Consider the following 21894-nt stretch of genomic DNA (forward strand, 5'->3'; position numbering starts at 1 on the left):
CTGAATACAACAGGTGTAGACCTTACAGTGAAATGCTTACTTACAAGCCCTTAACCAACAATGCAGTTTTAAGAAAAATAAGTGTTCAGTAAAAAATAGATAAGTAAATTTTTTTTAATAAAAGTAACAAATAATGAAAGAGCAGCAGTAAAATAAAAATAGCGAGGCATATACAAGGGGTACCGGTACAGAGTCAATGTGCGGGGGCACCGGTTAGTTGAGGTAATTGAGGTAATATACTGCTCAACAAAAATAAAGGGAACACTTAAACAACACATCCTAGATCTGAATGAAAGAAATAATCTTATTAAATACTTTTTTCTTTACATAGTTGAATGTGCTGACAACAAAATCACACAAAAATAATCAATGGAAATCCAATTTATCAACCCATGGAGGTCTGGATTTGGAGTCACACTCAAAATTAAAGTGGAAACCACACTACAGGCTGATCCAACTTTGATGTAATGTCCTTAAAACGAGTCAAAATGAGGCTCAGTAGTGTGTGTGGCCTCCACGTGCCTGTATGACCTCCCTACAACGCCTGGGCATGCTCCTGATGAGGTGGCGGATGGTCTCCTGAGGGATCTCCTCCCAGACCTGGACTAAAGCATCCGCCAACTCCTGGACAGTCTGTGGTGCAACGTGACGTTGGTGGATGGAGCGAGACATGATGTCCCAGATGTGCTCAATTGGATTCAGGTCTGGGAAACGGGCGGGCCAGTCCATAGCATCAATGCCTTGCTCTTGCAGGAACTGCTGACACACTCCAGCCACATGAGGTCTAGCATTGTCTTGCATTAGGAGGAACTCAGGGCCAACCGCACCAGCATATGGTCTCACAAGGGGTCTGAGGATCTCATCTCGCGTACCTAATGGCAGTCAGGATACCTCTGGCGAGCACATGGAGGGCCCCCAAAGAAATGCCACCCCACACCATGACTGACCCACCGCCAAACCGGTCATGCTGGAGGATGTTGCAGGCAGCAGAACGTTCTCCACGGCGTCTCCAGACTCTGTCACGTCTGTCACATGCTCAGTGTGAACCTGCTTTCATCTGTGAAGAGCACAGGGCGCCAGTGGCGAATTTGCCAATCTTGGTGTTCTCTGGCAAATGCCAAACGTCCTGCACGGTGTTGGGCTGTAAGCACAACCCCCACCTGTGGACGTCGGGCCCTCATACCACCCTCATGGAGTCTGTTTCTGACCGTTTGAGCAGACACATGCACATTTGTGGCCTGCTGGAGGTCATTTTGCAGGGCTCTGGCAGTGCTTCTCCTGCTCCTCCTTGCACAAAGGCGGAGGTAGCGGTCCTGCTGCTGGGTTGTTGCCCTCCTACGGCCTCCTCCACGTCTCCTGATGTACTGGCCTGTCTCCTGGTAGCGCCTCCATGCTCTGTTCACTACGCTGACAGACACAGCAAAGCTTCTTGCCATAGCTCGCATTGATGTGCCATCCTGGATGAGCTGCACTACCTGAGCCACTTGTGTGGGTTGTAGACTCCGTCTCATGCTACCACTAGAGTGAAAGCACCGCCAGCATTCAAAAGTGACCAAAACATCAGCCAGGAAGCATAGGAACTGAGAAGTGGTCTGTGGTCCCTGCCTGCAGAACCACTCCTTTATTGGGGGTGTCTTGCTAATTGCCTATAATTTCCACCTGTTGTCTATTCCATTTGCACAACAGCATGTGAAATTTATTGTCAATCAGTGTTGCTTCCTAAGTGGACAGTTTGATTTCACAGAAGTGTGATTGACTTGGAGTTACATTGTGTTGTTTAAGTGTTCCCTTTATTTTTTTGAGCAGTGTATATACATGTTGGTAGAGTTAAAGTCACTATGCATAGACAATAAACAGAAAGTGGCAGCAGCGTAAAAATAAGGGGGGAGGGGCAATGCAAAAAGTCTGGGTAGTCATTTAATTAGCTGTTCAGGAGTCTTATGCCTTGGGGGTAGAAGCTGTTTAGAAGCCCTTTGGACCAAGACTTGGCGCTCCGGTACTGCTTGCCGTGCGGTTGCAGAGAGAACAGTCTATGACCAGGGTGGCTGGAGTCTTTGACAATATTTAGGGCCTTCCTCTGACACCGCCTGGTATAGAGGTCCTGGATGGCAGGAAGCTTGGCCCCAGTGATGTACTGGGCCGTACGCACTACCCTCTGTAGTGCCTTCGCGATCGGAGGCCGAGCAGTTGCCATACCAGGCAGTGATGCAACCAGTGAGGATGCTCTCGATGGTGCAGCTGTAGAAAGTTTTGAGGATTTGAGGACCCATGCCAAATCTTTTCAGTCTCCTGAATAGGCTTTGTCGTGACCTTTTCACGACTGTCTTGGGGTGTTTGGACCATGATAGTTTGTTGGTGATGTGGACACCAAGAAACTTGAAGCTCTCAACCTGCTCCACTACAGCCCCGTCGTAGTTAATGCGAGCGTGCTCGGTTCTCCTTTCCCTGTAGTTCACAATCATCTCCTTTGTCTTGATCACATTGAGGGAGAGGTTGTTGTCCTGTCACCACACGTCCACGTCTTTGACCTACTCCCTATAGGCTGTCTCATCGTTGTCGGTGATCAGGCCTACCAACTTAATGATGGTGTTGCAGTTGTGCCTGGCCATGCAGTCATGACTGAACAGGGAGTACAGGAGGGGACAGAGCACACACCCCTAAGTTGCCCCCGTGTTGAGGATCAGCGTGGCAAAATCTACCTTTACCACCTGGAGGCGGCATGTCAGGAAGTCCAGGATCCAGTTGCAGAGGGAGGTGTTTAGTCCCAGGGTCATTAGCTTAGGTGACGGGGGACTATGGTGTTGAACGCTGAGCTGTAGTCAATGAATAGCATTCTCACATAGGCGTTCCTTTTGTCCAGGTGGGAAAGGGCAGTGTAGAGTGCAATAGAGATTGCATCATCTGTGGATATCTGTTGGAGAGGTATGCAAATTGGAATGGGTCTGGGGTTTCTGGGATAATGGTGTTGATGTGAGCCATGTCCAGCTTTTCAAAGCACTTCATGGCTACAGACGTGAGTACTACGGGTCGGTAGCCATTTAGGCAGGTTACCTTAGTGTTCTTGGGAACAGGGACTATGGTAGTCTGCTTGAAACATGTTGGTATTCACGGACAGGTTGAAAATGTCAGTGAAGACACTTGCCAGTTGGTCATCGCATGCTCAGAGTACACGTTCTGGTAATCCGTCTGGCCCTGCGACCTTGTGAATGTTGACCTGTTTAAATGTCTGAAACGGAGGGGATGAGGAGTGAGGATGTAGAGATCATTCAATTACATTGACTCTGGAGAGCGTGATCACACAGTCGTCCAGAACAGCTGATGCTCTCATGCATGTTTCAGTGTTACTTGCCTTCAAGCGAGCATAGACGTTATTTAGCTCGTCTGGTAGGCTTGTGTCACTGGGCAGCTCACGGCTGTGCTTCCCTTTGTAGTCTGTAATAGTTTGCAAGCCCTGCTACATCCGACGAGTGTCGGAGCCGGTGTAGTATTCAATCTTAGTCCTGTATTGATGCTTTGCCTGTTTGATGGTTCGTCAGGGGAATAGCGGGATTTCTTATAAGCTTCCGGGTTAGAGTCCCGCTCCTTGAAAGCGGCTGCTCTACCCTTTAGCTCAGTGCGGATATTGCCTGTAATCAATGGCTTCTAGTTGGGGTATGTACGTACAGTCACTGTCGGGACGACGTCATCGATGCACTTGTTGATGAAGCCAGTGACTGATGTGGTGTACTCCTCAATGCCATCGGAAGAATCCCAGAACATATTCCAGTCTGAGCAAGCAAAACAGTCCTGTAGCTTAGCATCTGCTTCATCTGACAATTTTTTTATAGACCGAGTCACTGGTGCTTCCTACTTTAGTTTTTGCTTGTAAGCAGGAATCAGGAGGATAGAATTATGGTCCAATCTGCCAAATGGAGGGCGAGGGAGAGCTTTGTACGCGTCTTTGCTTGGCCCCCCTACTTCTGAGGAAGCACAGTTCCCGCTCAGCCCAGTCAAAACTGTTCGCTGCTCTGGCACCCCTATGGTGGAACAAGCTCCCTCACGACGCCAGGACAGCGGAGTCAATCACCACCTTCCGGAGACACCTGAAACCCCACCTCTTTAAGGAATACCTAGGATAGGATAAAGTAATCCTTCTAATCCCCCCCCCCCCCCCCTAAAAGATTTAGATTCACTATTGTAAAGTGGTTGTTCCACTGGATATCATAAGGTGAATGCACCAATTTGTAAGTCGCTCTGGATAAGAGCGTCTGCTAAATGACTTAAATATAAATGTAAATGTAGTAAAGGTGGTCTATATTTTTTTCCCCTCTGGTTGCACATTTAACATGCTGGTAGAAATGACTAGGCACGCCGCCTCTGGATGAGCATTTTCTTGTTTGCTTATGGCCATACACAGCTCATTGAATGCGGTCCTAGTGCCAGCATCGGTTTGTGGTGGTAAATAGACAGCTACGAAGAATATAGATAAAAACTCTCCTGGTAAATAGTGTGGTCTACGGCTTATCTTGAGATACACTACCTCAGGCGAGCAAAACCTTGAGACCAGCTGTTGTTTACAAATATACACAGACCGCCACCCCTTGTTTTACCAGAGGCTGCTGTTCTATCCTACCGAAAAAAGTGTAAAACCCGCCAGCTGTATGTTATTCATGACGTCGTTCAGCCACGACTCGGTGAAACATAAGATATTACAGTTTTTAATGTCCCATTGGTAGGATACACTGTACGTGCTCAAAGTTTGTCTATTTCATCTACAAGGCACCCAGACCTATATCCCCGATATCTCTGTCTCTTTCTCCTGCAAATGCCTAGGATGAGGGCATTGGCAGATGTCTAAAGTAAATCCTTAGCGTCCGACTCGTTAAAGAAAAAATCTTCTTCGGTACGGGGTGAGTAAATGCTGTCCTGATATCTAGAAGCTCTTTTTGGTCATAAGAGACGGTGGCAGAAACATTATGTACAAAATAAGTTACAAATAACGTGAAAAAACACACAATAGCACAATTGGTTAGGGGACTGTAAAACGGCAGCTATCTCCTCCGGCGCCATTATTGCCCAATCCAGGTGTGAAAATCAATATCGTGACATGTCTTGATTACAAATGATACAGATTAATTGAAATAGAAAATATTGTATAATGTCTCATCTGGAATGATCAGGGAGTAAAGAGGGAAACTAGAGAGCAACAGAGAGCTAACAGCAAGGAAATTGCATTTTCATATTGACTGTGAGGTATAGGCTAGAAATGTTTTTCATTTTCTTTCTCGTTCAAACGCTATTCTTTTCTGCCCTCTGTGAAGCTCAGGTGCTAGCTAGTACATTGTGGTCCCCTGTAGCTCAGTTGGTAGAGCATGGCACTTGCTAATGCCAGGGTTGTGGGTTTGATTCCCACAGGGAGACCAGTATGAATGTACTGTAAGTCACACTGGATAAGAGTGTCTACTAAATGATGTAAATATTATTTACCATTCTTCTTTAAGACGTATTATTGAAGCATTGTGCTACAGGCCACCCAGCAGCTCCTGGTTGGGATAATAAAGCCTCTAGTTAACTTCCTCTGGATCACCATTAGAAAATGTCACAGCTGGAAGGATTGCCATCATAAAGCTCAGACCACTGAATAGGGATAATAGGGTTTGTCCCTGGAAATGGTCGCTCTTGATAAATCCTAATTTGACCATGAGCTGTTAGTGGCATGTAATTAATATGAATAGATCGGCGGTAGGTCTTAAAATCCTACAAAAGGAGAAAATCTAGATCACATCCAATGGATACAGAGACAGAGGGAGGAGTGAGGATGTAGAGATCATTCAATCATCCCCCCAGCCTCCCTGTGGTCATCAAACACCTCTCTGCTCAATGACTCCTGTGCAATTACGGTACTAGACCAGAGTTGTCTTGTGTTAGCCTTTCCACACTATCCTACCGACCCCAATCCTATACTGTGTTGGCTAGGGTATTTTCTTTTCACATTGTTCTTTCGAGCAATGTTTCAGAAACCAAGGAGAATGCATAAGCAGGCCAATGCAGTACAGATGGGCTTGGCTTGGATCAGTAGGGTGGAAATGCTATCAGTGTATTGAAGGTGTGTCTTACATTGTTTCTGCACAGCTCAATTCAGTCCAATCTGCAATACCATAAACTCACATAATATGAAAATAGCCCTAACCCAGGTTTTGATTACAATTAAAGTATCTGTCTTGTTTCGCTCAGTAGACATCTTGCTACTTGTCTAATTAACTACCCCAACAAGGTCATTCAAGGTACAGGGACAATGTTTGTTTTAATTTAATTCCAGTCGTGGTCCAATATAATTTTTTCACCTCCTGTTTCTGGAAGTGATGTCAATGAGTAATGCCCCTATGTATAGGACCTTCCACTCCCACCTGGGATATGGATGCCTGATGAAGACCTAAGGGTCGAAATGTTGTAAATAAATATCACCTGGGAGCATGAGCAGCAGTGTGCGGAGTTTTCCTTTCTGTTTTCCATGAGTTTTCCTACAACTCCAGCACCAGTGGAAAGTACCTGGATGTGTATGTTCTTTAGCTTTTGTACCAATATTATGCAGCACCGTAAGACAAGAATACTTTAAGCTAAACATATTGATTCCCTTTATGCATATGAGGCTCACTGTATCTTCATCAAACAGGGTGTCTACAGTATGGCTATTATGAACTGCTTTGCTTTGGGGAGGGTTTCACCCTCTGGAATGATCTGTTTACATCTCAATATGGGCTACCTTGCTGAGCATAGGTTTGTTAATGGAAGAGTGAACAATTGTGTTAATTTAAAATAGAGGCAGGTCGTTCAGTACTAATGCCAGGACAGATACACACAAACATGCACACCATTGCGCACGCACGCGCACACACACACACACACACACACACACACACACACACACACACACACACACACACACACACACACACACACACACACCCACACACACACACACACACACACACACACACACACACACACACACACACACACACACACACACAGACACAGACACAGACACACAGCATGGACCTGCATGTATCATTATTTCCACAGGGTATACATAATGTAGAGCCGAGTGTCAAAACACAGGACTGACTGCATGAATATCTACCACTAGAGAGTAAACAACAACCGGTTTAGCCAAACCACTAACACTGACTTCCTGTAGACGTTATCAAACCGCTAACACTGACTTCTTTTAGACCTTATATCAAACCACTAACACTGACTTCCTGTAGACATTATCAAACCGCTAACACTGACTTTCTGTAGACATTATCCTCTTCATAAAGAACCATTTCCTAAAATCCTATTTTCCACCAAGCAGTTTTCAGCTGGTATTATTAATAAGTAACTTTTCTTTTCACTCTCTCTCTCCTTTCGTTGATTTTTCAGCGTGAAAGAAAGGGATAGGGTAGAACAAAGCTGTGTGGATTAAATGAATTGTTATCGCTGGCAAAACCCAAAGAAGGCTCTGGCTGTCAGATTTCCTCCCTGAGTCTCTCTCTGTCTGTCTGTTTTTGTTCTTTGACACAGGCTGATCTAAACGCCAGTGGCAGGCCTTATTATCCGCTCCCAGTCATTGTATCGGAGATGTAGTCCTACATTCTAAATATGAAATTTATTTGAAAAATACCATTAATATTCCCAATGGGGTATCCACGGTCTCTTTTATAAGAAATACTGCTGGACTTCTTTCTTTTACTGCATTATGAACTAGCCTGCCGCCCCACTATCAACATCATCTCTGACTGTCTGGCACAATGTATTTCATGTAAGGCTTACTCGTGTTTTATGCAATTTCCTTTGTATGCCGCCGGTCCTGTTTGTGCTTTGAGCTGTCCTGGATGCTGATGCAGCCTGCAGTGGCCTAGCTAGGGAGACAAACCTAACCTGCACGATTTACTTAATTGAAACTCTGTTGTCTGTTTCACTTATACTTCTCTGAAATAATAAATAATAAATACGCTCAGTTTGCTCCTCTATTCACACACCTTAGTTAGAGACAGATGTAGCAACAGTATTATTTTTTCTTAGCACAAATAAATAAATAAAACATAAATAAATGAATAAAATGAATCCTACTTTTTGGGTCTGTAGTCGGGGATGCTGCGGTCCAGGGAGATGCGGTCACTGAGCTGGGCGTTGTAGCCATAGTCCTCGTACTTCCCCTCCCCGTCAACATGGCTGTCGTCCCCCAGAGTAGCAGCTGCTCCTCCCTGGCCCAGACCTCCAGGCCCCTCCACCAGCCCCATGGGCTTAGCCAGACCTGCAGAACACACACACACACACACACACACACACACACACACACACACACACACACACACACACACACACACACACACACACACACACACACACACACACACACACACACACACACACACACAGTGAGACAGAGAGAGAGAGGGAGAGAGAGAGAGAGAGAGAGACAATGATAGGTGAGAGAAGAGGCCATGCAGAGGGACAGCTGATTGACATTCATGGGCTGTGAGGATCATAGAGGGTGACAGCCCTTAGATTCGGAAAGGCTCTTCTGTAGGACATCATTACTCTGTCTGTCTATGGAGGTGCTGCAACTACCAACCTGGACATGGATTTCTCAAGATGGCAGAGCAAGGAACAGAGCAGAGCAGTGGTAGTGCAAGACATAGAGATACATACAGTATGTTTCGATTAACATTTTTATGGCACAAGTATTAAATTACAGATGTGTACATTGTCATGGTATTGATAATTATACAGGATATCAGGTCTAAAACCACCGTTGGAATTCTCCTTATTTGGAGAAGAACAGAAGATAATCTTTCGGTTAACCTAATTACAATTAGAACTAGCTGCCTGTGATTTTAGTGCAGGAAAATTGAAATCCGTTTTACCTAATTTCTACCAGCATGTCACCTGTGCAACAAGAGGGAAAAAAACTCTACATCACCTTTGCTCAACACACAGAGATGCATACAAAGCTCTCCCCCGGCCTACATTTGGAAAATCAGACCATAACTCTATCCTCAAACAGTGTACCAGTGCCGCGCTCAATATGGAAGTGGTCTGATGAAGCGGCTGCTAAACTACTGTTATGCTAGCACAGACTGGAATATGTTCCGGGACTCATCCGATGGCATTGAGGAATTTACCACATCAGTCACCGGCTTCCTTAATAAGTGCTATCAACAACGTTGTCCCCACATTGACCAACCAGAAGACATCGATTACAGGCAACATCCGCACTGAGCTAAAGGTTAGAGCTGCCGCTTTCAAGGAGCAGGACACTAATCCGAACACTTATAAGAAATCCTGCTACACCCTCCGACGAACCATCAAAGAGGCAAAGTGTCAATAAAGGACTAAGATCGAATCCTACCAGCTCTGACGCTTGTCGGATGTGGCAGGGCTTGCAAACTATCACGGATTACAAAGGGAAAGCAAAGAGCTGCCCAGTAACACGAGCCTACCGGACGAGCTAAATGCCTTCAATGCTCATTTTGAGGCAAGAAACACTGAACCATGCATGAGAGCACCAGCTGTTCCGGACGACTGTACATTACCTTCCTGATTACATCCCCTATATCTGTCACTCCCTTTGGTTCTTTCCCAGGAGTTATTGACTCTGTTTTTGTTTCATGTCTGTACGCTTTTCGTGTGTTTCTTGTTTTGTACTATGTTCTATTTATTATAAAATTTGCACTCCCTGTACTTGCTTCCCGACTCCCAGCATACACATTACAATGGTGCATTCGGAAAGTATTCAGACCCCTTGACTTTTTCAACATTTTGTTAGGTTACAGCATTATTCTAAAATGGATTAAATAGTTTTTTCCCCTCATCAATCAACACACAATACCCCGTAATGACAAAGCAAATATGTTTTTTAGACATTTTTGCATTTATTTTGAATAAAAACTGGATATATCACATTTACATAAGTATTCAGACACTTTACTCGGTACTGTGTTGAAGCACCTTCGGCAGCAATTACAGCTTTGAGTCTTCTTGGGTATGACACTACAAGCTTGGCACACCTGTATTTGGGGGGCCAATCAAGGACATTGAGACTTGTCCCGAAGCCACTCCTGCATTGTCTTGGCTGTGTGCTTAGGGTTGTTGTCCTGTTGGAAGGTGAAAATTCGCCCCAGTCTGAGGTCCTGAGGGCTCTGAAGCAGGTTTTCATCAAGAATTTCTCTGTACTTTGCTCCGTTCATCTTTCCGTCAATCCTGACCAGTCTCCCAGACCCTGCCGCTGAAAAACATCCCCACAGCATGATGTTGCCATGACCATGACCATAGGAATGGTTCCAGGTTTCCCCCAGACTTGACACTTGGCATTCAGGTTTAAGAGTTTAATCTTGGTTTCATCAGACCAGAGAATCTTGTTTCTCATGGTCTGAGAGTCCTTTCGGTAGGGCTGTGGCGGTCACAAAATTTTGTCAGCTGGTGTTTGTCAAGCAAATAACTGTCGGTCTCTCAGTAATTAAAAGTTAATTAACATCAACACATTTAGTATCTCCTGGCTTCCACACATAGACTAAAAGCCACTGATGCAGACCTTTGTACCATCTACATTTTAAAAAGTCTAATAAATCCATGTAATATAGCCTACACCTTCACAATAAATCCATTATTCATTTTAGACAGGTCTAAAGGAAGCATGATATGAAGAAAATGTAGTCTATTTTAGAAGAACAGAATAGCATACTCTGAGTTGTCCTTATTTTAGGTCCTGATCTGGCTATGCCAAATGGCTGTGGACTACACTAGTTCATTTAGCCGACAAGTTTGCTTAGAATTCCGTGGAATTTTATAGTATGAAGAATACAACTGAACACAGCTGAATAAAATAGTAAGGACATTTTCTCCAAACTATTTGAGGGGGTGCACACATACGGCTATTCTGTGTTGAGCGGTTAACAAAGAAATAGGTATTTCTATATGCTTAATTTAGAGTTATTCATGTAACTTTAATTGTTCTACAAACGTTGGGCTACATGTTTTGATTTTTAATACACTGTAAGGCTGCATGATGCGAATCTAATAAAGATTTGAAAAAAGTTGTTTGAAAGGCATGAGATCTGCTTAGTTTTTTGCGCAGGCTGTACACACTACATCAGTCATTCATTCACAATTTGACAAGCACTTGACCATTCATAGAATTTCATGGTGGCATACCCTTTGTGTGGCCGTAATGCACCCTAAAAAAATCCATGCTTTTTGCGGCTACTCTCCCTGAGTGCTGAGCGCTCCGAATCAGCTCTCACTCACATTGCTCTCCATCACATGATCAGGTCTTTCTCACAGGCTACAAATGAAGACAGACACATCGGGGACGCAACTGCGCGGGTCCTTATCCAATTCCGAGGTGCATATTGAAGATATTGGAAGAACTGTCCACATTTACTTTTCGTCAGCCAACAAGATGAGAAGGCCTAACGTACAGCAAAAGCACTAGCTTTTTATCCCCAATAGATAGATCCCAAATTAATACAACCACTAGCATCAGCAAAAAAAAATTACATAATGTGGCTGACTCAACAGATCAGAACGTTTAGTTGAAAATGTTGATAAACTATTAGGCTATTTCTTCACATTATAAGTGCAGCAATGCACACATGGTAGTAGGCTATAAGGGCAAACGTTCCATTAGCAGAAAACACCATTATCAAAAGTGACCGCAAATGCAAATATGCATGTAATGCTTTTATTATAAAAGTGCATTTTTATGTGAAAATGATCTTCCCCAAACTTGAAACTCATGCGCTGCTTATGAATGCCAGTTAGGCTCTACACCCCTTGTAAAGCTGATTATTGTGCTTAATTTTAAGAAGTTATTTGGCAACTTCAGTTGTAATACAAACCTTATCAAAAAATAGAGCTAGGCTACATGAGGTTTAATATAAGTGATAATATACAGTTGAAGTCGGAAGTTTACATACACCTCAGCCAAATACATTTAAACTCAGTTTTTCACAATTCCTGACATTTAATCCTAGTAAAACTTACATTTACATTTACATTTAAGTCATTTAGCAGACGCTCTTATCCAGAGCGACTTACAAAATGGTGCATTCACCTTATGATATCCAGTGGAACAACCACTTTACAATAGTGCATCTAAATATTTTAAGGGGGGGGGGGGGGGGGGTTAGAAGGATTACTTTATCCTATCCTAGGTATTCCTTAAAGAGGTGGGGTTTCAGGTGTCTCCGGAAGGTGGTGATTGACTCCGCTGTCCTGGCGTCGTGAGGGAGCTTGTTCCACCATTGGGGTGCCAGAGCAGCGAACAGTTTTGACTGGGCTGAGCGGGAACTGTGCTTCCTCAGAGGTAGGGGGGCCAGCAGGCCAGTGGTGGATGAACGCAGTGCCCTTGTTTGGGTGTAGGGCCTGATCAGAGCCTGAAGGTATGGAGGTGCCGTTCCCTTCACAGCTCCGTAGGCAATCACCATGGTCTTGTAGCGGATGCGAGCTTCAACTGGAAGCCAGTGGAGAGAGCGGAGGAGCGGGGTGACGTGAGAGAACTTGGGAAGGTTGAACACCAGACGGGCTGCGGCGTTCTGGATGAGTTGTAGGGGTTTAATGGCACAGGCAAGGAGCCCAGCCAACAGCGAGTTGCAGTAATCCAGACGGGAGATGACAAGTGCCTGGATTAGGACCTGCGCCGCTTCCTGTGTGAGGCAGGGTCGTACTCTGCGAATGTTGTAGAGCATGAACCTACAGGATCGGGTCACCGCCTTGATGTTAGTGGAGAACGACAGGGTGTTGTCCAGGATCACGCCAAGGTTCTTAGCACTCTGGGAGGAGGACACAAGGGAGTTGTCAACCGTGATGGCGAGATCATGGAACGGGCAGTCCTTCCCCGGGAGGAAGAGCAGCTCCGTCTTGCCGAGGTTCAGCTTGAGCTGGTGATCCGTCATCCACACTGATATGTCTGACAGACATGCAGAGATGCGATTCGCCGCCTGGTTATCAGAAGGGGGAAAGGAGAAGATTAATTGTGTGTCGTCTGCATAGCAATGATAGGAGAGACCATGTGAGGATATGACAGAGCCAAGTGACTTGGTGTATAGCGAGAATAGGAGAGGGCCTAGAACAGAGCCCTGGGGGACACCAGTGGTGAGAGCGCATGGTGCGGAGACGGATTCTCGCCACGCCACCTGGTAGGAGCGACCTGTCAGGTAGGACGCAATCCAAGCGTGGGCCGCGCCGGAGATGCCCAACTCGGAGAGGGTGGAGAGGAGGATCTGATGGTTCACAGTATCAAAGGCAGCAGATAGGTCTAGAAGGATGAGAGCAGAGGAGAGAGAGTTAGCTTTAGCAGTGCGGAGAGCCTCCGTGACACAGAGAAGAGCAGTCTCAGTTGAATGCCCAGTCTTGAAACCTGACTGATTAGGATCAAGAAGGTCATTCTGAGAGAGATAGTAGGAGAGCTGGCCAAGGACGGCAAGTTCAAGAGTTTTGGAGAGAAAAGAAAGAAGGGATACTGGTCTGTAGTTGTTGACATCGGAGGGATCGAGTGTAGGTTTTTTCAGAAGGGGTGCAACTCTCGCTCTCTTGAAGACGGAAGGGACGTAGCCAGCGGTCAAGGATGAGTTGATGAGCGAGGTGAGGAAGGGGAGAAGGTCTCCGGAAATGGTCTGGAGAAGAGAGGAGGGGATAGGGTCAAGTGGGCAGGTTGTTGGGCGGCCGGCCGTCACAAGACGCGAGATTTCATCTGGAGAGAGAGGGGAGAAAGAGGTCAAAGCACAGGGTAGGGCAGTGTGAGCAGGACCAGCGGTGTCGTTTGACTTAGCAAACGAGGATCGGATATCGTCAACCTTCTTTTCAAAATGGTTGACGAAGTCATCCGCAGAGAGGGAGGAGGGGGGGGGAGGGGGAGGAGGATTCAGGAGGGAGGAGAAGGTAGCAAAGAGCTTCCTAGGGTTAGAGGCAGATGCTTGGAATTTAGAGTGGTAGAAAGTGGCTTTAGCAGCAGAGACAGAAGAGGAGAATGTAGAGAGGAGTGAGTGAAAGGATGCCAGGTCCGCAGGGAGGCGAGTTTTCCTCCATTTCCGCTCGGCTGCCCGGAGCCTTGTTCTGTGAGCTCGTAGTGAGTCGTCGAGCCACGGAGCAGGAGGGGAGGACCGAGCCGGCCTGGAGGATAGGGGACAGAGAAAATCAAAGGATGCAGAAAGGGAGGAGAGGAGGGTTGAGGAGGCAGAATCAGGAGATAGGTTGGAGAAGGTTTGAGCAGAGGGAAGAGATGATAGGATGGAAGAGGAGAGAGTAGCGGGAGAGAGAGAGCGAAGGTTGGGACGGCGCAATACCATCCGAGTAGGGGCAGAGTGAGAAGTGTTGGATGAGAGCAAGAGGGAAAAGGATACAAGGTAGTGGTCGGAGATTTGGAGGGGAGTTGCAATGAGATTAGTGGAAGAACAGCATCTAGTAAAGATGAGGTCAAGCGTATTGCCTGCCTTGTGAGTAGGGGGGGAAGGTGAGAGGGTGAGGTCAAAAGAGGAGAGGAGTGGAAAGAAGGAGGCAGAGAGGAATGAGTCAAAGGTAGACGTGGGGAGGTTAAAGTCACCCAGAACTGTGAGAGGTGAGCCATCCTCAGGAAAGGAACTTATCAAGGCGTCAAGCTCATTGATGAACTCTCCAAGGGAACCTGGAGGGCGATAAATGATAAGGATGTTAAGCTTGAAAGGGCTGGTAACTGTGACAGCATGGAATTCAAATGAGGAGATAGACAGATGGGTCAGGGGAGAAAGAGAGAATGTCCACTTGGGAGAGATGAGGATTCCAGTGCCACCACCCCGCTGGCTCGATGCTCTAGGGGTATGCGAGAACACGTGGGCAGACGAAGAGAGAGCAGTAGGAGTAGCAGTGTTATCTGTGGTAATCCATGTTTCCGTCAGCGCCAGGAAGTCTAGGGACTGGAGGGTAGCATAGGCTGAGATGAACTCAGCCTTGTTGGCTGCAGACCGGCAGTTCCAGAGGCTGCCGGAGACCTGGAACTCCACGTGGGTCGTGCGCGCTGGGACCACCAGGTTAGAGTGGCAGCGGCCACGCGGTGTGAAGCGTTTGTATGGCCTGTGCAGAGAGGAGAGAACAGGGATAGACAGACACATAGTTGACAAGCTACAGAAGTGTTGTTTCTTGTATTATTGTCTCCTGTGTCTTTAGAGACCTGTTTCACTTTGATATCCTTTTTCTTCTGTCCTGATTTTCTCTTTCTTTTCTTCTGTTAACTAGATATTCTTTGTTGTTCTTCGTTAGCTAGCTAGCTTCTTCCAAAAGAGTCCCTAGCAACTGCTTAGCAACTGGTAAACAATTCAGCTTGCTAAGATAACTACAATTTTATGAAAAATAGTTATTTTTCAAAAGCCTATCTTCTTTGTTTGTTGCTTGTTTTTTCTCCTATTCAGTCTTGCAGTTTTCTTTTGCTTTTTTCCGATGTACTTCACTCTAAAAACCAAACTTCCCTGTCATTAGGTCAGTTAGGATCAAAACTTTATTTTAAGAATGTGAAATGTCAGAATAATAGTAGAGCGAATTATTTATTTCAGCTTCTATTTCTTTCATCACATTCCCAGTGGGTCAGAATTTTACATACACTCAATTAGTATTTGGTAGCATTGCCTTTAAATTGTTTAACTTGGGTCAAACGTTTCGGGTAGCCTTCCACAAGCTTCCCACAATAAGTTGGGTGAATTTTGGCCCATTCTTCCTGACAGAGCTGGTGTAACTGAATCAGGTTTGTAGGCCTCTTTGCTCACACACACTTTTTCAGTTCTGCCCACAAATGTTCTATAGGATCGAGGTCAGGGCTTTGTGATTGCCACTCCAATACCTTGACTGTGTTGTCCTTAAGCCATTTTGCCACAACTATGGAAATATGCTTGGGGTAATTGTCCATTTGGAAGACCCATTTGCGACCAAACTTTAACTTCCTGACTGATGTCTTGAGATGTTGCTTCAATATATCCACATCATTTTCCATCCTTATGACGCCATCTATTTTGTGAAGTGCACCAGTCCCTCCTGCAGCAAAGCACCCCCACAACATGATGCTGCCACCCCCGTGCTTCACGGTTAAGATGGTGTTCTTCAGCTTGCAAGCTTCCCCCTTTTTCCTACAAACATAACAATGGTCATTATGGCCAAACAGTTCTATTTTTCTTTCATCAGACCAGAGGACATTTCTCCAAAACGTATGATCTTTCTCCCCATGTGCAGTTGCAAACTGTAGTCTGGCTTTTTTATGGCGGTTTTGGAGCAGGGGCTTCTTCCTTGCTGAGTGGCCTTTTCAGGTTATGTCGATATAGGACTCATTTACTGTGGATATAGATACTTTTGTACCTGTTTCCTCCAGCATCTTCACATGGTCCTTTGCTGTTGTTTTGGGATTGATTTGCACTTTTCGCACCAAAGTACATTCATCTCTAGGAGACAGAATGCATCTCCTTCCTGAGTGGTATGATGGCTGCCTGGTCCCATGGTGTTTATACTTGAGTACTATTGTTTGTACAGATGAACGTGGTACCTTCAGGCGTTTGGAAATTGCTCCCTAGGATGAACCAGACTTGTGGAGGTCTACATTTGTTTTCTGAGGTCTTGGCTGATTTCTTTTGATTTTCCCATGATGTCAAGCAAAGAGGCACTGCGTTTGAAGGTAGGCCTTGAAATACATCCACAGGTACACCTCCAATTGACTCAAATTATGTCAATTAGCCTAACAGATGCTTCTAAAGCCATAACATCATTTTCTGGAATTTTCCAAGCTGTTTAAAGGCACAGTCAACTTAGTGTATGTAAACTTCTGACCCACTGTAATTGTGGAACAGTGAATTATAAGTTAAATAATTTGTCTGTAAACAATTGTTGGGGAAATTAATTGTGTCATGCACGAAGTAGATGTCCTAACTAACTTGCCAAAACTATAGCTTCTTAACAAGAAATTTGTGGAGTGGTTGAAAAACGATTTTTAATGACTCCAACCTAAGTGTATGTAAACTTCCGACTTCAACTGTATAATTCACAAGTGATAGGCTAATATTATCACCCATCAGACTATTCTTGATTTAATCCTGTCTTTACATATACTAAATAATATATGTGTGAAATTAGTTTTGATTTAGAATGGACCATTATCATGCAACTGTATCGAAAAAGGGGCAGCGGGAAAAAATACATGTCATCTATGCACTTAAATAGCGAATGAAGGACAGATTTCGCGTGGTTCATTTACATGCCAGCCAGGTAGGCTATACTCCTGTTGTAAATATAAGCAATGTGCTTAATATTAGGAACGTTTAGAAATAAATATAGTAAGCCTAGAGAAAGCTGAGGGGAGTCTCCTCTTTTTAGTAGAGGCCATCACTCCGTTTTCTCGCGCAATTTCATAGCATGTAGAAATGTTGCCCAACATGAGCTCAAGTGCTCTCATGAAGTGGTCGATTAGATTTTCGGTTACATTTGCATTGATGTCAGAGTGAATAGAGGGACAATAGACTGCTGAGTACCAGTTTGGTAGGCTACTAATGACTAAATGGTCATGTGGAATTTGACTGCCGTCATGACTTGTGACCACCTGTGTGGCAGAAATATGGTCACCGCAACAGCCCTACCTTTAGGTGCCTTTTGGCAAATTCCAAGCGGGGTGTCAGGTGCCTTTTACTGAGGAGTGGCTTCCGTCTGGCCATTCTCCATAAAGGCCTCATTGGTGGAGTTTTGCAGAGATGGTTGTCCTTCTGGAAGGTTCTCCCATCTCCACAGAGGAATTCTGGAGCTCTGTCAGAGTGACCATCGGGTTCTAGGTCACCTCCCTGACCAAAGCTCTTCTCCCCCAATTGCTCAGTTTGGCCGGAAGACCAACTCTAGGAAGAGTCTTGGTGGTTCTAAACTTCTACCATTCAAGAATAATGGAGACCACTGTGTTCTTGGAGATCTTCAATGCTGCAGAAATGTTCCCCAGATTTGTGCATCGACATAATCCTGTCTCGGAGCTCTACGGACAATTCCTTCGACCTCATGGCTTGGTTTTTGCTCTGACATGCACTGTCAACTGTGGGACCTTATATCGATAGGTGTGTTCCTTTCCAAATCATGTCCAATCAATTGAATTTACAACAGGTGGACTCCAATCAAGTTGTAGAAACATCTCAAGGATGATCAATGGAAAGAGGATGCACCTGAGCACAATTTCGAGTCTCATAGCAAAGGGTCTGAATACTTATGTAGATAAGGTATTTTTGTTTTTTATTTGTAACAAATTTGCACAAAAAAATCTCAAATCCTGTTTTTGCTGTGTCATTGTGGGGTATTGTGTGTAGATTGATGAGGAAAACATTTATTTTATCAATTTTAGAATAAGGCTGTAACATAACAAAATGTGTAAAAAGTGAAGGGGTCTGAATACTTACCGAAGGGACTGTATATATAAACATGTTTGTTTTTGTTTTAACATTCCGAATGCACTGTATGATCACGCTCTTCGTAGCCGATGTAAGACCTTTAAACAGGTTATCATTCACAAGGCCGCAGTGCCAGACGGATTACCAGGATGAATACTCAGAGCATGCGCTGACCAGCTCTCTTCACTGACATTTTCAACCTCTCTCTGACCCAGTCTGTAGTACCTACATGTTTCAAGGAAACCCCCTTAGTCCCTGTGCCAAAGAATGGCATGTTAACCTGTCTAAATGACTACCGCCCCATAGCACTCACATCTGTATAGTCATAAATGCTTTGAAAGGCTCACATCAAAACCATCCTCCCAGAAACCCTGGATCCACTCCAATTTGCATACCGCCCCAACAGATCCACAGATGATGCAATCTCTATTGCACTCTACACTGCCCTTTACCAACTGGACAAAAGGAACACCTACATGAGAATGCTGTTAATTGACTACAGCTCAGCGTTCAACACCATAGTGCCCTCCAAGCTCATCCCTAAGCTAAATACCTCCCTCTGCAACTGGATCCTGGAGTTCCTGACGGGTCGCCCCCAGGTGGTAAACACAGGGGCCCCTCAGGGGTGCGTGTTCAGTACCCTCCTCTACTCCCTGTTCACCCACAACTACATGGCCGTGCATGACTCCAACACCATCAATAAGTTTGCGGAAGACACGACGGCAGTAGGCCTGATCACCGATGACGATGAGACAGTCTATAGGGAGGAGGTCAAAGACCTGGCAGTGTGGTGCCAGGACAACAACCCCTCCCTCAACGTGTGCAAGACAAAGGAGCTGATCATGGACTACAGGAAACGGAAGGTTGAACATGCCCCCATTCACATCTACGGGGCTGTAGTGGAGTGGGTCGAGAACTTCAAGTTCTTCGGTGTCCACATCACTAAGGACCTATCATGGTCCATACACACAAACACAGTCATGAAGAGGGCATGGCAATGCCTCTTCCCCCTCAGGAGGCTGAAAAGACTTGGCATGGGCCCTCAGATCCTCAAAATGTTCTGCAGCTGTACCATTGAGAACATCTTGACTGGCTGAATCACCGCTTTGTATGGCAACTGCTCAGCATCTGACTGCAAGACTCCACAGAGAGTAGTGTGTACAGCCCAGTACATCACTGGGGGCGAACTCCCCGCCATTCAGGACCTTTATACCAGGTGGTGTCAGAGGAAGGCCCTAAAAATGTTCAACGACTCCAGCCACCCAAGCGGTACCGGAGCACCAGGTCTGGGACAAAATGGCACCTGAACAGCTTCGACCCCAAAGCCATAAGACTACTGAACAGTTAATCAAATGGCTTACCAGACAATTTACATTGACCCCCGTTATTATTTATTGATCTTAATTGTTTTGCACTGATTCCCTTGTACTGGCTCTCACTAGACTCTACCCAGACACTCATACTACGCTCCCACTCCAACATCCCCCCCCCCCCCCACACACACACACACACACACACACACACACACACACACACACACACACACACACACACACACACACACACACACACACACACACACACACACACTACATACCCTCACACACACACACAAAACATACACATGCATATTAACGCCAGACACACATAGACACACTTTCACACTTCATAAATGCTGCTGCTACTCTGTTTATCATACAGTGACTTTAGTATTAACACCCCTTGACTTTTCCCACATTTTCTTGTGTTACAGCCTGAATTTAAAAGTGATTACATTTATGTTTTTTGTCACTGGGATACACTAAATACCCCATAATGTCAAAGAGGAATTATGTTTTCCAAAATGTTTACAAATGAATTAAAAATGAAAAGCTGAAAGTTTTGAGTCAATATGTATTTAACAATTTTTTATGGCAAGCCTAAATAAGTTCAGGGTTGAACATTGGCTTACCAACTCACATAATAAGTTGCATGGACTCACTCTGTGTGCAATAACAGTGTTTAACATGATTTTTGAATGACTACATCATCTCTGTACCCCACACATACAATTATCTGTAAGGTCCCTCAGTCGAGCAGTGAATTTCAAACACAGATTCAATCACAAAGATCAGGGAGGTTTTCCAGAGCCTCTCAAAGAAGGGCATCTATTGGTAAAAAAAAACAAACAGACATTGCATATCTCTTTGTGCATGGTGAAGTTATTAATTACAATTTGGATGTTGTATCAATACATCCAGTCCCTATAGAGATACATGCATCTTTCCAAACTCAGTTGCTGGAGTGGAAGGAAACCGCTCAGGGATTTCACCTTGAGGCCAATGGTGAATTTAAAATAGTTAATGGCTGTGATAGGAGAAAACTGAGGATGGATCAGCAACATTGTAGTTACTCCACAATACTAACCTAACTGACAGAGTGAAAAGAATGAAGACTGTACATAATACAAATATTCCAAAACATGCATCCTGTTTGCAACAAGACACTAAAGTAATACTGCAAGAAATGTGGCAAAGCAATTAACTTTTTGTCCTGAATACAAAGTGTTAAACTAGGATGACCAACAGTATGTGGACACCTGCTCTTTGAACATCTCATTCCAAAATCCTGGGCATTAATATGGAGTTGCTCCCCCCTTTGCTGCTATAACAGCCTCCACTCTTCTGGGAAGGCTTTTCACTAGATGTTGGAACATTGCTGTGGGGACTTGGTCCACTCAGCCACAAGAGCATTAGTGAGTTTGGCCACTGATTTGGGGCAATTAGGCCTGGCTCGCAGTCGGCGTTCCAATTCATCTCAAAGATGTTTGATGGGGTTGAGGTCAGGGCTCTGTGCAGGCCAGTCAAGTTCTTCCACACCGATCTCGACAAACCATTTCTGTATGGACCTCACTTTGTGCATGGAGGCATTGTCATGCTGAAACAGGAAAGGGACTTCCCCAAACTGTTGCCACAAAGTTGGAAGAACAGAATCATCTAGAATGTAATTGTATGCTGTAGCGTTAAGATTTCAGGTCACTGGAACTAAGGGGCCTAGCCTGAACCATGAAAAACAGCCCCAGACTATTAATCCTCTTCCACCAAACTTTACAGTTGGCAGGTAGCGTTCTCCTGGCATCCGCCAAACACAGATCCGTTTGTCGGACTGCTAGATGGTGAAGTGTGATTCATCACTCCAGAGAATCCGTTTCCACTGCTCCAGAGTCCAATGGCGGCGAGCTTTACACCACTCCAGCGACGCATGGCATTGCACAGGTTATATTAGGCTTGTGTGCCGCTGTTCGGCCATGGAAACCCATTTCATGAAGCTCCCGACGAACAGTTCTTGTACTGACGTTGCCTCCAGAGGCAGTTTGGAACTCGTTAGGGAGTGTTGCAACCGAGGACAGACCATTCTTACGCGCTTCAGCACTCGGCGGTCCCGTTCTGTGAGATTGTGTTGCCTACCACTTCGCGGCTGAGCAGTTGTTGCTCCAAGATTTTTCCACTTCACAATAACA

General features: G+C 45.1%; 1 protein-coding gene across 1 annotated transcript in view; it reads right to left on the reverse strand.

Annotated features, from left to right (window-relative positions):
* LOC106580456 (polypeptide N-acetylgalactosaminyltransferase 9) overlaps positions 1 to 21894 on the reverse strand; it is a 141142-nt gene that overhangs the window by 108888 nt on the left and 10360 nt on the right. Inside the window, exon 2 of the mRNA XM_014161543.3 lies at positions 8095 to 8278. Coding sequence (XP_014017018.1) covers positions 8095 to 8278 — 184 coding nt within the window. The remainder of the gene's footprint in view (positions 1 to 8094; positions 8279 to 21894) is intronic.

This window comes from Salmo salar, chromosome 20 (assembly GCF_965601325.2).
Source record: "Salmo salar chromosome 20, fSalSal1, whole genome shotgun sequence".
In the NCBI taxonomy this organism is placed as follows: domain Eukaryota; kingdom Metazoa; phylum Chordata; class Actinopteri; order Salmoniformes; family Salmonidae; genus Salmo; species Salmo salar.